The 13,322-nt window shown below is 42.0% G+C and overlaps 1 protein-coding gene across 3 annotated transcripts in view; it reads right to left on the reverse strand.

The window, feature by feature from the left end:
- LIN54 (lin-54 DREAM MuvB core complex component) overlaps nucleotides 1–13,322 on the reverse strand; it is a 47,424-nt gene that overhangs the window by 13,107 nt on the left and 20,995 nt on the right. For all 3 annotated transcript variants that reach the window (XM_076337002.1, XM_076337003.1, XM_076337004.1), the window contains 5 exons: nucleotides 10,614–10,734; nucleotides 7,590–7,735; nucleotides 3,299–3,454; nucleotides 843–1,059; nucleotides 14–87 (listed from right to left, as the gene is read on the reverse strand). In XM_076337002.1, the coding sequence (XP_076193117.1) occupies nucleotides 14–87; nucleotides 843–1,059; nucleotides 3,299–3,454; nucleotides 7,590–7,735; nucleotides 10,614–10,734 (714 nt within the window). The remainder of the gene's footprint in view (nucleotides 1–13; nucleotides 88–842; nucleotides 1,060–3,298; nucleotides 3,455–7,589; nucleotides 7,736–10,613; nucleotides 10,735–13,322) is intronic.

Below are 13,322 nucleotides of genomic sequence, written 5' to 3' on the forward strand. Positions count from 1 at the left end.
ACATTTGGCTCACCTGTTTCACAGTCTGCGCTGGCACTATGGGAACAGACATCCGCACTGGGGTCGCGTTCACCACCACTGGCTTTGCTAGTATCAAGAAACAACATCACATTAACACACGTTATTCACTCAAAGTCCACAGTTCAGTCCTCCAGACTTTCACATGCACATAACACAAAGGTACTTAATACTGTAACTATGTGCTGAGATTAATTGACTGAACTCATGGCACATAACACTTATGTCTAAAGAACACCTTTGTAAACAGGTATTTGGCACAAGAGTATGTGCACACATTTCACAGCAATGGCTTAAAAATCAGCTTGGGTGCAGAGGTCCTCCGGACACTGGATTTCCCTTGGCAAGAGGAGAATACAAAAAACACAGCTTGGTTTGAAATCTTTTATTCCATCACAGCTCCGGAAAGCATGGACAGAAACCAGCAGAAACATCGGGCACTTCTAAAGCATTTTACATGGAAGGATCTTCATGTTGCAAGAGTTTTGGCAGTATCTTTGTGGGCTGTTCTGGCTTCACACTTTTCATACAAAAGATCTGGGACTTGCCACAAGTCACCCACAAAGCTGGTAAACTAGGGAAAAGCAACCTAAAATGCTCCAAGGATTCAGGCCCAACTACAGAGCAATTTGACAGAGGGGCATTTCCACATACAAACCAGAGGTAATAGTAGAATATGAAATTTATAGGAGTCTACCACAAAACCAAGTATATTGGCCCTCTTGATAGAACTCCATTATATACTCACTTTAATCCTTACAACACAAACAAGAAGAAAAACAAGAAAAACTTACTTCAGACAATACAATAGCACCAGCACTTACCCTGTTGAATAGGCTGTGTATTTGTACTGGGATTTTGACTGGCCGATTGGGTTGAACTATTGGCTGTTGTGGCAGTAACAAGTCTGACATAATGGAACTTGCTTCCAGGTACCTGAATCTGCTGAACATTGGGTGCAGTTGCCAAGGGAATAATTGTCTTAAATTGAGATGTACTCACTCCTCCTACAGTAATGGTCTGCACTGCTGATTTCACAGCCTGTTAAACCAACACAGACAGCACAAAGTTACTTGTACAAAGGCTGAAAGAACATAAGCATGTTTATTCCTCAATTTGTTAGTTAGCAACTCTTTAATCCATTCGTATCCTTGAGAAGCAAGTCAGTAATTCCCATTTTTGCTTTCAAAAGTAAAACAGATATGAAGAGATTAAATGCTTCTCAACAGCTCAGAGCAAACTCAGTTCCATTTTCAATGCTCTACACCAAATACCAGAGTAAACTAATATTGACGTGAGTAGGGAGACTCAGTCCACTTCCCCAGATACAATGTCTGCCAAAAACACTTCAGGTGACTACAGAGAACATTGCTCAATTTGTATTCAAAATCACAACAAACCAACCTAGAAATATTCCTACTAATAAAAACACATGGTAAGAACTTGCAGAACTGTTTGTGCTGGACTGTGGCATGATTTATCTCTGTGTGCACAGATACGTCCTGTTAAGACAGTTTGCGATTAATACACAGAAATCGCTGTGCAGCCCTTGAGAAGGAAATGGAACAGAGTCCATAAACTGATAGCTGAAGACATGAGAAAGAGGGCACAAGCTGAGAAATGAAAGAAGCAAGAACAATGAAGAGTAGCAAAACAAATTTATTAAGAAAAAAAGTAAAAAGGGGAAAGAAAGGGAGTTCAGCAGACCTGTGCTACCTCATCACAGCTGGAGTAACGGTACATGTGGAATTTGCAAGACTATCTTTCCAATTTCTCTCAAACTACAGACTGATAACAAGCATTTGTTTTACTTACACACATTCATAAGTCTACCGGTTTGATAACGGCCTCTTTTTCCAGCCTTGCTGACAACCTCAAACCTTGGTTTATTCCTCCTTTTTCTCCTTCCATCTAACTTCTTTTGGAGTTCAGCTTTTTATTCTCAGTATCTTTTAATATCGATATTAAATGCCAAATCCTTGGCATTAAGTTTTACTATTAAATTTGGTTGATATTATGATGTGACTTCTTATTAGAACATTTTCCCAGCTCCCCAGCTTTCAGCATCTACACAAATGAAATCTCAATTTGCACATATTTCACTAGAAATATAAGCCCGGTCTTTTAAAAGAAGGTGTTTTCTTCAAAATAAGCGCTATCTGCAAGCACAGTCACAGCCTAAGTGTTATCACAGGGAGACCAGCATGGGCAAAGTTCTCTCTAGCACACAAATTAGTGGCTGCTATCCAAGGACAACTGGGAAAATCGCAAAATTCAAGTGACAGTTCTTCTAAAGGCATGTTCTTGAGCCCAGTGAAGACAGGTGAAACCCTTGTGTTGTGTCAGATAGCTTTGGATTAGAACTCAGTATGTATACCACACAGTCATCTCCATTTTGTCACTTAGGGTGCTTGCATTAGAGTGACTTAACCTCAAAAAGACAATTTTGCCAGTTTTACTCTGAAAAGAAAAAAAATTCAAATCATGATCAGCATTCCAATTATCACCTGTATCAGTAAGACGAGACTGGCAAAATCTGCCGGAGTCTCTGGTCTTGTGCTGTACATGCAACTGTGTCCCCTCCCTGCTATATCCACTCTGGTTATTTACACTCATACGCATCCCTTCATGTTTACCAAAACAGGAATACAGACATTAAGATAGAAAAAGATTTATCTAAGATTACAAAAGAGTAAAAAAGTAAGAACTGTAGTTTGCAAGAAATATCAGCTTTGTCTTGTCATTCATTAATGCAAATCAATTTATCAAAGCTATTATGGAAAACCCTGATATTTTTCTAGAAATGAGACACGGGAAATTAATAATTTCTAATTCTGTAGGTCTCAGACCATGGTGTCTTACTTATGCAGACCTCTACCACAAGAATATGAACTCCACTGTTGCAAACCTCAAACACCTGGAAAGCAGCCCTAGTCAGTGGCATAGAAACACTGGTAAAAGAGAGAGCCACCCAAAGAACTCTTCCCCGTGTCATAGGGAACCTTTCAGATGACTTGGGAGATTCATTATACAGAGACAAGAACTTGCACCAAGTGAGGCTTTCCACACTGGAAAGCTGTTTTCTAACAGCATGCCCTTGTATAGGCTTGCAATGGTTTGCACCCCTCAACTGAAGAAGTGCGTGCTCCTCAGGGCAATGCTTTTGCAATTACAAGAACATCTTGGGACTGACCACTGCCAATTTGCGGTTCAACACTCCAGTTTCCTGCAAGCAACGAGACAGAGACATGCTAGAAGACAAAGGAAAGTCAGTTGGTACCTGGGCGGTGGTGTGGTTGACTATAGCCTTCCCAGGGGAGGAAGGTGCTGACTGCTGCACTGTGAGGATCTGCTGTCCTAACGCTACATTCAGTGGGACGCTCACCGTCTTCTGGGGGGAGTTGGGAGGCTGGGAGGCCACTGAGACCACTGTTAGCTGCTTGGCAAAACAAAGAAGCAGTTTAAATCTCTGCGCAGGATACAAGACCCTGTACATATACATTCCCCTCCTCATGAAAGTACAGTTCTCCACCAGCGCAAAGAGTTCTTTCTGTGAACAAGGGTGCTGTATTTAATCACAACTTACACGGGTCCGACCACGCAACAACAGCACACAGACACATTAGAAACTTCAAGGCATTGCTGGTTTCCAGCACCAAAAGGCCCCTGCAGAAAGCTAGCATTGCTTCTGTGTTTTGGTTTGTTTGTTTGGTTGGTTGGTTAGTTGTTTTTTTAAGGAAACTAGCCCACTGAAGCCTGAGCATTGTCAGGATGGATTTTCTGAATAACAGCTTTATAATCAGTACTATGACTATTTAATCATAAATGGAAATTTTAAAGGAGAGCTGTGGAAAGGAAAAAAAAAAAAAAAAAAAGATCTCAGCTTACACTACTGATTCAGCTGAAGTATAAGAACATCAGTATTTTCAAATCTACTTTCCAGATTCCCGTAGAGATCCAGTCTTCTGACCGCATTTCTGCAGACTGCAGTGTCTGAATACTCTATAGACATACCCCTTCCAAGGTTGGTTTTCTACTTTTTATTCTAAACTTCCTTCTTTATGTTTTAAGAAAACTCCCAATTTTTGAAACCATTTGCTCATTGTTAGTTTTTATTCTAAATTTGTATTTTTTTTTTTTTTACTTCTTCCTCATGTTGCTTCCCTCACTAATAATTCTCAAACACAAGTCCTTCGCTCCATTTGTATAACATTACATAGCTAAAGCACAGCCAAACTAAGAGAATTATTTACTCTTATGCTAGTTTTTATACATGACATTTAGTTTGTATGCACTATGCATCTTGCACCCACCCCTTCCTTTCTCCAGCAATACTCCTCAAGACAATTTTATCAAGTCTAAAATACAAGCATCACCATGACACTCATCTGTAACACAGCTTACAATGGATGAGTTACCTCTTCCATCTGTTGCCCACCTATGCCAATCTCTAGCTCTGTATTTGTCAAGGACCATTGCAAATCTCATTTACTTCAGACGTGATTATGGAAGACTAAATTATCTATGCAATAGCAGGCAATGGTTAATAAGTGCTGACCTATTAAGATCATTGAGGTCTCCTCTTAAACAGCCTGTTGACGTTTTATAAAGGCATTAAAAAAAACCCGTTTAAGTACTGGGCTAAGAGAACAGCCACTCTCAGAATGGATGCTTAGGGAATGGCAAGAAATGGCAGGAATGGGAAACTAATGCAGTAATGCATATTGTGCTGGTTTTGACTGGGATAGAGTTAATTTTCTTTCATAGTAGCTAGTATGGGGCTATGTTTTGGATTTGTGCTAGAAACTGTGTTGATAATACAGGGATGTTTTCGTTACTGCTGAGCAGTGCTTACACAGAGTCAAGGCTTTTTCTGCTTCTCTCACCACCCTACCAGCGAGCAGGCTGGGGGTGCACAAGAAGTTGGGAGGGGACACAGCTGGGACAGCTGGCCCCAACTGACCAAAGGGATATTCCACACCATATGATGTCATGCTCAGCATATAAAGCTGGAGGAAGAAGAAGAAAGGGGGGGGATGTTCGGAGTGATGGCGTTTGTCTTCCCAAGTAACCATTAGGCATGATGGAGCCCTGCTTTCCTGGAGATGGCTGAACACCTGCCTGCCGATGGGAAGTAGTGAATGAGTTCCTTGTTTTGCTTTGCTTGTGTGCACGGCTTTTGCTTTCCCTATTAAACTGTCTTCACCTCAACCCACGAGTTTTCTCACTTTTATCCTTCCAATTCTCTCCCCCATCCCACCGGGAGGGAGTGGGCGAGCAGCTGTGTGGGTCTTAGCTGCCAGCTGGGGTTAAACCACGACAGTCCCTTTTGGCACCCAATGTGGGGCTCAAAGGGTTTGAGATACTGACAAGTTTGATTGGAATGTGCTAGATCAAGTTTATAGCTGTTATTGCTGTTTAGCTATTAATCGTCAGGCTTCTGTGCTTGCCATAGAGCTTGCTTGCCTCATTGTATATTAGAGTCTAGTGCTCGTTAGTGGCTGCTTTTTGCTTTTGCTGTTTGCTGTACTGCTTATCATCTTACTCTGCTGTGCCTGGGACCATTTTGATAACAGCAATGGCCATGCGCCTGGTCTGGCAGATGGCCAGGGCATCGTTGCTGTTTTTGTGCTGCTGGACAGGCTGGAACACCAGTGTGAACTCAAGTCGAAGGGACAGTGACCTGTGGATGAGTCCATGCAGGAGCAGGACACTCCGAAGTGTCTGTGGCCATAAATAAGTCCATGCCAGAGCAGAACACCTCGAAGTGTCTGTGGCCATGGTTATGTCTGTGCCGCAGCAGGTATACTTCTGAAGGGATTGTGGCCCAAGGGTAAGTCCACACTGGAGAAGGTACACCTCAAAGCATCTGTGGCTGTGGATAAGTCCATGCTGCAGCAGGTACACCTTGAAGCACCAGTGGCTATGCATGAGGTCATGATGGAGCACCTCAAAGCGTGTGGCGATGGATAAGCCCACAACAGAGCAGGTACTCCCCTGGAGGGACTGCAGCCATGGGTAAGGCCATGTTGGAGCAGGTTTACTTCTGAAGGGACTGTGGCTGTGGCTAAGGCCACACTGGAGCAGGTATATCTCTGAAGGCATCGTGGCCCATCGACAAGGCCATGCTGGAGCAGGTGCACCTCAAAGTGACTGTAGCTGTGGATAAGTCTATGCCATAGCAAGTATACCTCTGGAGAGACTGTGGCTCACAGATAAGGCTCCATTTGGAGCAGGCACACCCCTAAAGGACTGCAGTCTGTGGATAAGTCCAAGCCAGAGCAGGGGCAAGGGGAGAAATTCACTGCAATGTTAAACCCTATAACCTGGCCCAAAGGGACCAGAGGTGGAGATTGTAACAGATATACCTCTAAATTTTTGTAACCCATGATTTGAGTTGCATGTTACAGGAATTACTATAGCAGGAACCACCTGAACAAATGGAGGACAAGCCTTACAAGAAGCAGTGCAAGTGCAGCAGTGACCTGACCTGAGCTGGCTTTGGTGACCAGTAACTCCACGCAACACACCACCTCTCCTGTCCCGAGTGACCACCATAACAGATGGAGCACAAAGTCATGGATAAATGAACTCAATAGACATTTTGTGGACTTTTTACAGGGGTGTTCCATAGACTAGGGGAATGATATCTGTGTATTATATCAAAGGATGGGTAAGGGGTGGTGGTTAATGAGGATGTATTGGCTAGTGTGGGACCTGAGCATGATGTAAATGGTATGGAATAAGGGGTGGAGAACGTGCTGGTTTTGGCTGGGATAGAGTTAATTTTCTTCACAGTAGCTAGTATGGGGCTATGTTCTGGATTCGTGCTGGAAACTGTGTTGATAATATAGGGATGTTTTAGTTACTGCTGAGCAGTGCTTACACAGAGTCAAGGCCTTTTCTGCTTCTCTCACACCACCCCACCAGCGAGCAGGCTGAGGGTGCACAAGAAGCTGGGAGGGGACACAGCCGGGACAGCTGACCCCAACTGACCAAAGGGATATTCCACACTATATGACGTCATGCTCAGCATATAAAGCTGGGGGAAGAAGGAAGGGGGGCATGTTTGGAGTGATGGCATTTGTCTTCCCAAGTAACCATTATGCATGGTGGAGCCCTGCTTTCCTGGAGATGGCTGAACACCTGCCTGCCGATGGGAAGTAGTGAATGAGTTCCTTGTTTTGCTTTGCTTGTGTGCACACGGCTTTTGCTTTATGTATTAAACTGTTTTTATCTCAACCCACGAGTTTTCTCACTTTTAGCCTTCCAATTCTCTCCCCCATCCCACTGAGGGGAGGGGGTGGGGTGGGGGGTGGGTGGGGTGAGCAAGCAGCTGGATAGTGCTTAGTTGCCAGCTGGGGTTAAACCACAACACATTTACTTAAAACCACAGTAAGGGAGCCAATTGCAGAAAATCTAGCTTAGGTCATTACCACAGAGCATCATGATGTGCAGTGGAGACGCTGGAGCAGTGGGATCATAAACAGCTTGTAGCAAAGACACAGAGAGCTCCATTCAGACCACTGTGCAGGAGAGAGAGAAGGCTGCAGCCAGAATCAGGTCCTTACCTTATTAGGGGATTTGAGTGGCGAGATAGCTATTTTATTCGGTGTCTGTTGTGTTGTTGTACTCAAAGATGATCCAATGACTCCGCTCTCAGAGATCGTTATTGTCTTTGGTGGTGTTCCTGGAGCAGACTGTGAAAGAACTCTACCTATAAACAATGAAGATAGCATCAGCTCAAGTTATCCCTGTTTACATTAACTTTTAAAGCAAAGTTTTCTATGCATATCATGCAATTGATCCCTACTTCTGAGAGTGTATTACCTGGTAGGAAGGACATCGCCATTATTTTAAGTTAGATTTAGCAACAAAGAAGAAAATAATTGACATTATTGCAAATAAAAAGACAGTTCACTCGGGCTTAACAAAGCTGAAATGTACATTGAGCTTTCCGTGACATTCAGCCGAAAATTCTTTAAAGCCAGGACAGCATCCTCAAGCACGCAGCCCTCCAATACACCTGCGCTGCGCACAAACACCCAGCCAGCTGGCAGTTTCCTAGGAACTCCCTGGGCTGCTGCCAATGTACAGAGAAACTGAGCATCTGTGGGGGGCTACTTCCTTTTAAAACCTCAGCCATCAGAAACAAGCTGTGTTACAGCGACCAAGAAAAAGGTGTTTGGTCTGTCTACACTCAACTTAAGGTTTGGTGTGGGGTTTTTTTTTGTTCCCCCCCCATGTTGGTGGTTGTCTTCTTCATGCCTAACAGAATATATGACTCAACTGTGAAAATATGGGTAGTGGTGTAACTCTACAAACTATCTGCTTTTACAATGGCAAAAAAGGTTAAACATTAAAACCAGCAGCTCCAAATCATTAAATCAGTCTTAGGAATATTGCAAAACTCCCAGAGTGGAAAACATATTTTATTTCTTTTTTTCATACTTCTAAGTTTCTTTCCAAAGAGTGCTTGACCACTGAGCTTTCCTCTGCTGCACTTTGGCTCAGACTCATTTCTGTCATAGCTTTTCTGTCACCCATTCTCTTGTACTACATTTATCAAAATAAGAAACACAACAAACACACACCAGCATAACTTTTTCATCCAAAACCAACCAGTGGCATGACAATTAAGTCAACTGGAACTAACAAAATAAAGCATCATCCTTGTGGAAAGCTGCTTTCCTCTGAGGTCTACATGCTCTAAAATAACCTTCACTTTTGTGCAGCCTAAGTAACAGCGCTGATAGTTGCCAGCAGCTGCTAAAGCCACATGCAATCTGAAAAATGTCAGAGTCTGTGGGACTTTACTATCTGCAGTATTCAATGCTTTGAGTTTGTTTTTTCCTGGTGACAACTTTCCCTTTCTCACTACTTGCCCTCTGCGCCCCTTGGCATCAGCTTCCTAAACAGAATCTGGCTGCTTATTTAGACAAGTCTTTCAAATTTACAACTTCTACCTCAGTTTGCAGAAATTCCCAGGCAATTAAAAGTATTTATCAGAGTCATAAAAACACATACAAAATCAAAACATAACACAAATGTTACACCTTCCCCAAAATGATGCCAGCCTCTCAAAGCTGGCAAGTTATGCTGGCTGTTTGGGATGGCGAGAGGAAAGGCAGATGTTTAAAAAGATTTTCCTCTCAATTAGAGAAGCATCTTCACCTCCCAGTGATGCTTCTCTCACAGGCTCAGGGACAGGTACTCTTGATTTGCTTGTCAATATTATGTAGGTATGTTTTGATTTGGACATTTCCCTTCATTCTGTAGGCAGCAAACTTAAAAACATGCTCTTGCTGGTATTATTTTTGTTGTGGTTCCTTACTGTTTACCAGTTTTCATGTATTGCCAGATGAAGATATAATGCAGCTCCAAGTGGCTCATTTTGGGGTTTTTAATGTTTTGGGGTTGGGGGTTTTTTGGTTTTTTTTTTGTTTTTTTAAACACAAACAGCTTAATTCTAATATTTATACACATAGTGAAGCAATCTTCTTATTCACAGGTCTGTACATTTAGTAGGGAATTGTTTGAGGAAGGGGAAAAACTGGGGAGTAAGATGGGGAATCCCTCTTTCACCTGAAACATGAGTCAGGCTTCAGGGTGCAGGCAGCCTGACAACTCAAGGAAAAGATTATGTTTCAGTTATGTGCCATTCATTTGTATCTATCAAAGTTTTGAATACAGGAGACAGTTGCATTCTTTTTAAAACCAGCTCAAGTCCCAGTTCTATAAAGGCTTAACAAATTTGTTTAAATATTTGGAAAAGATTTTAGGCCTACTTGGGTTGGTCAATCTGGAAGCAGTTGAAGACATCCTTCAAAGCTCTGAAGACGACTCTGGCTTCCTACATTTGTCCTTTTGAGATAATTTACATGTCTCAGATATTACTTGCATACATGCAACGATGCATTTAGCAAGGGACACATCAGTCCCACCGTCATAATAAACAAATGATTACAGTGTGGGTTTTTTCTTTAATTTTTTTTAAAGGACACAGATTTGTTTTCCAAAGAGACAAACCATTTCTTATTTGCCTTAATTACTTTCTTAGACTCTTCTGCGATGCTTATTTTTGAAGTTGGCAAGCAACTTAACAAACAACACAGCTTTATTCATTTTTTTTCCACTCAAACATTTTTCTCTTATTTGCATGTATTACATTTAAGTCCAACTATAGGCAGATTCAAGTAATACAAGAGCATGTGTCTCCTTTCCACCCCCGTGTATTTATATAATGTATCTACAAATACTTTCTGTTTATCGAGTGGCCTTCTCACTGGCTGTGAGGTGTTTTTTTCTCCGCCCCAAAATCCAGAAAGTAAAAGCATCTTACAGCAAAAGCAAAACGATCAAACTCTACAATCACAAAGATAATTCTAAACAAGCAAAGTGTAAAGGTACCAACAACTGCATTTACCTGCTTCTACCCACAAAATTCTCTGATTTTTTTTTTTTTTTTCCAATTGCTTGAGGTACTTCAACAGAAACTACAGTAAAATCATGGAGACAGAAAAATTTCTACAATCATCATCTCTTTGAACAGCCTTTAAAAAATGGTAAAGCAAAACAAGTCAAAGTAGTACAACCTGCAATGACTGGTGACACTTGAGTGGTCTGCCCTGTAACAGCTTTGCTATTGATTGGTTTTGCAAAGATCAGCTTGGTGATCACTGGGCCAGAAGTTGGGGTTCGGGTCTTCTTGGCAATCTGAAAGATGGAGGAAAAAGATCTAAAGTAACTTGAGCATTTTGGATCTAAATTACTGTATTGTTAAGTACATTAGCAAATAAAAAGGGCAATACTCCCACACATAATTAGAAGAATAATTGCTTGTCTCGCATTTCACCTCCATTTCTCACTATGGAGAGAACTAGGATATCATCCATGCCACTTTAGAAAACCAGCCACCAAAGCAGGATAGCCAAATCCCTTACAGCTTTTTCCACAAGATATCTCTCTATGCAAACATACCTCATCTTCAAGATGCTGAAATTATTTCTTACATGCCATTGGTCTATATAAAAATGTTAAAATTAAATGAACAACTCTCAATATTTGAAGCTTTAAAAAAAAAAACCTTTTTTCAGCCAACCAGGACAAAACTTGTTCCTTAAGTGATTTGAATATGACAGCTACTGCTCTGAAACATCTCTTGACCTATTCTGACATAGCAGCACACTTTTATCCTGCAAATGGGGAAACAGCCTTCTGCAACAGTTCTCAAAAAGTACATGGATCATCAGTCCCTGAAAGTTTTGGGTACTCACTAGCCAAGAACAAATCAGCTGGCTACATCCAGGTACACAGGGGTCTTTTTTTCCTTCTGTGATCCAGTCTCCTGAAACACAACCGGACCAGGAATGTGTACGTATAATTCAATGAGACATCACTTCAACCTGAAATCTTTATAAGCAGGGTTTTATAGTCTTAACAGTCTTAAACAAGACTTTTTTCCCTTTCCCACACTGACAGAAGTTAACTACCAGATGCATTTATCCTAATAGTTTCTATACACTGGCATCCAGCTGGTGAACAGTTCAATTAAGAGGATGACTTCTTTCAAAGACTATTTTAACCTCTTGAGTGCAGAGGCTGCCTGCAGTTGTGGACTATCACTAGGATCTTCCCTGAGTCCAAGTGAGCACACTGGAAGGCATTACTGAAACCCTTACACTTACCCACCCCACAGGTCAGGCCCATACTGCCTCTCCTCCACCACACATGCCCAGGCACATCCCATGGGCACCAGCCACCGACTCCAGCAGTATCAGAGGCATGACATTGGCATCCATGTGGGGAGCCACCTCCCAAAGGCACAAAACCACCTTTGTTACTCAAGCAGCTAACTTGATCAATCTCACTGATGTGCAAAGATACAGAGATGACAGCTACTTTTAACAGCCTGAGAAAGTTGTGAGTGCTTAAATGAAGCAATTGAGTAGGCTGGATGTTATGGTTTCCTACACAAAACCCCATTTATAGAATTTGCTGACTGAAAACACCTCCTTTACAGTAGAGTAACACCAAAACATTCAAAGTATTCAGTAGCACATAACGAATTCCCCAGCTGCCCCGCAAAAAGCACACGTGAGGCTGTTTCAGCTCCCAGCAGCACACTCGCAGCATGGCCAGAGAAGCTGGAGCCCTCCAGCCTCCCGTGGAAAGCAAACATCACCTCTGTGTGCCTGAGCTGTGTCCAGCCAACGGAAGCCACCAATGAGCAGCTCTGACACCGGGCAGTGCCAGAAAATAGACATCATTTAAAGGAAGCCATGTGATGCTTCACAGTTACAGTACAAGTGTTCCTCAGAGGAAACTTCCACCTCAGACCATTGGCAGGTGAAGGTCATTTGTCCAAATATGCTGCACCCAGGCCACATTAGCTGCTTTATAGGTGGCATACAATAGTCAAGGCTTAAAATGAAATAGAGAAGAAAAAAAAAACCTGCTCTTTTTGGAGATATATTAACTAAAACCTTGAAACATAAGTTGTTTGAAGAAGGAATCTTCATTCACAGCCCAGTTTACAAATTTAACTCAAAGCCATTTTAACATTTCAAGGATTCAGTTCTCTCGGCACGTACACAGCTGATAGATGAGCAGGCATTTTATACGTAACTTTTTTTGTAAATTTGCACACATTTTAATTTCTGATAAATTCCCCACATTTCATCTGCTTGATTTGAGATTTCCATTCTGCTGAAATTAATCTTATCCTGCCATAAGGTATTATTGTAACTCAACTACTATTGCTTTTACTCTCTGAAGCGAGGGCAAAGTCTGGCTCAGAACATGATCAACATCCAGCAGGTACAGCCAGCTCTTGACAACAGCAGTCGTTTCCCAGTAACAGTCAATAAATGTGCTTAAGTGACTTACATGAATACATGTAAAATACTAGCTACCCATTAACATGAAGTATTTCAGAAAAAATGTAAAAATATCAAAATGATAGCTGGTCAACGCAAGTAGCCCTGCTTCCCTCAGACTCAACAATATCCTCCTCAGATAAATTCCCTCCTGCTTTTTGGGTTGTCCTGGTTTTGGCAGGGATAGAGTTAGTTTCCTTCCTAGTAGCTGGTACAGTGCTGTGTTTTGGATTTAGGGTGAGAACAATGTTGATAACACACCAATGCTTTAGTTGTTGCTAAGTAGTGCTTACACTAGTCAAGGACTTTTCAGCTTCTCATGCTCTACCGACTGAGAAGGCTGGAGGTGCACAAGAAGCTGGGAGAGGGCACAGCCAGGACAGCTGACCCAAACTGGCCAAAGGGATATTCCATACCATGTGACGT

Source organism: Aptenodytes patagonicus, chromosome 4 (assembly GCF_965638725.1).
Source record: "Aptenodytes patagonicus chromosome 4, bAptPat1.pri.cur, whole genome shotgun sequence".
Lineage (NCBI taxonomy): Eukaryota > Metazoa > Chordata > Aves > Sphenisciformes > Spheniscidae > Aptenodytes > Aptenodytes patagonicus.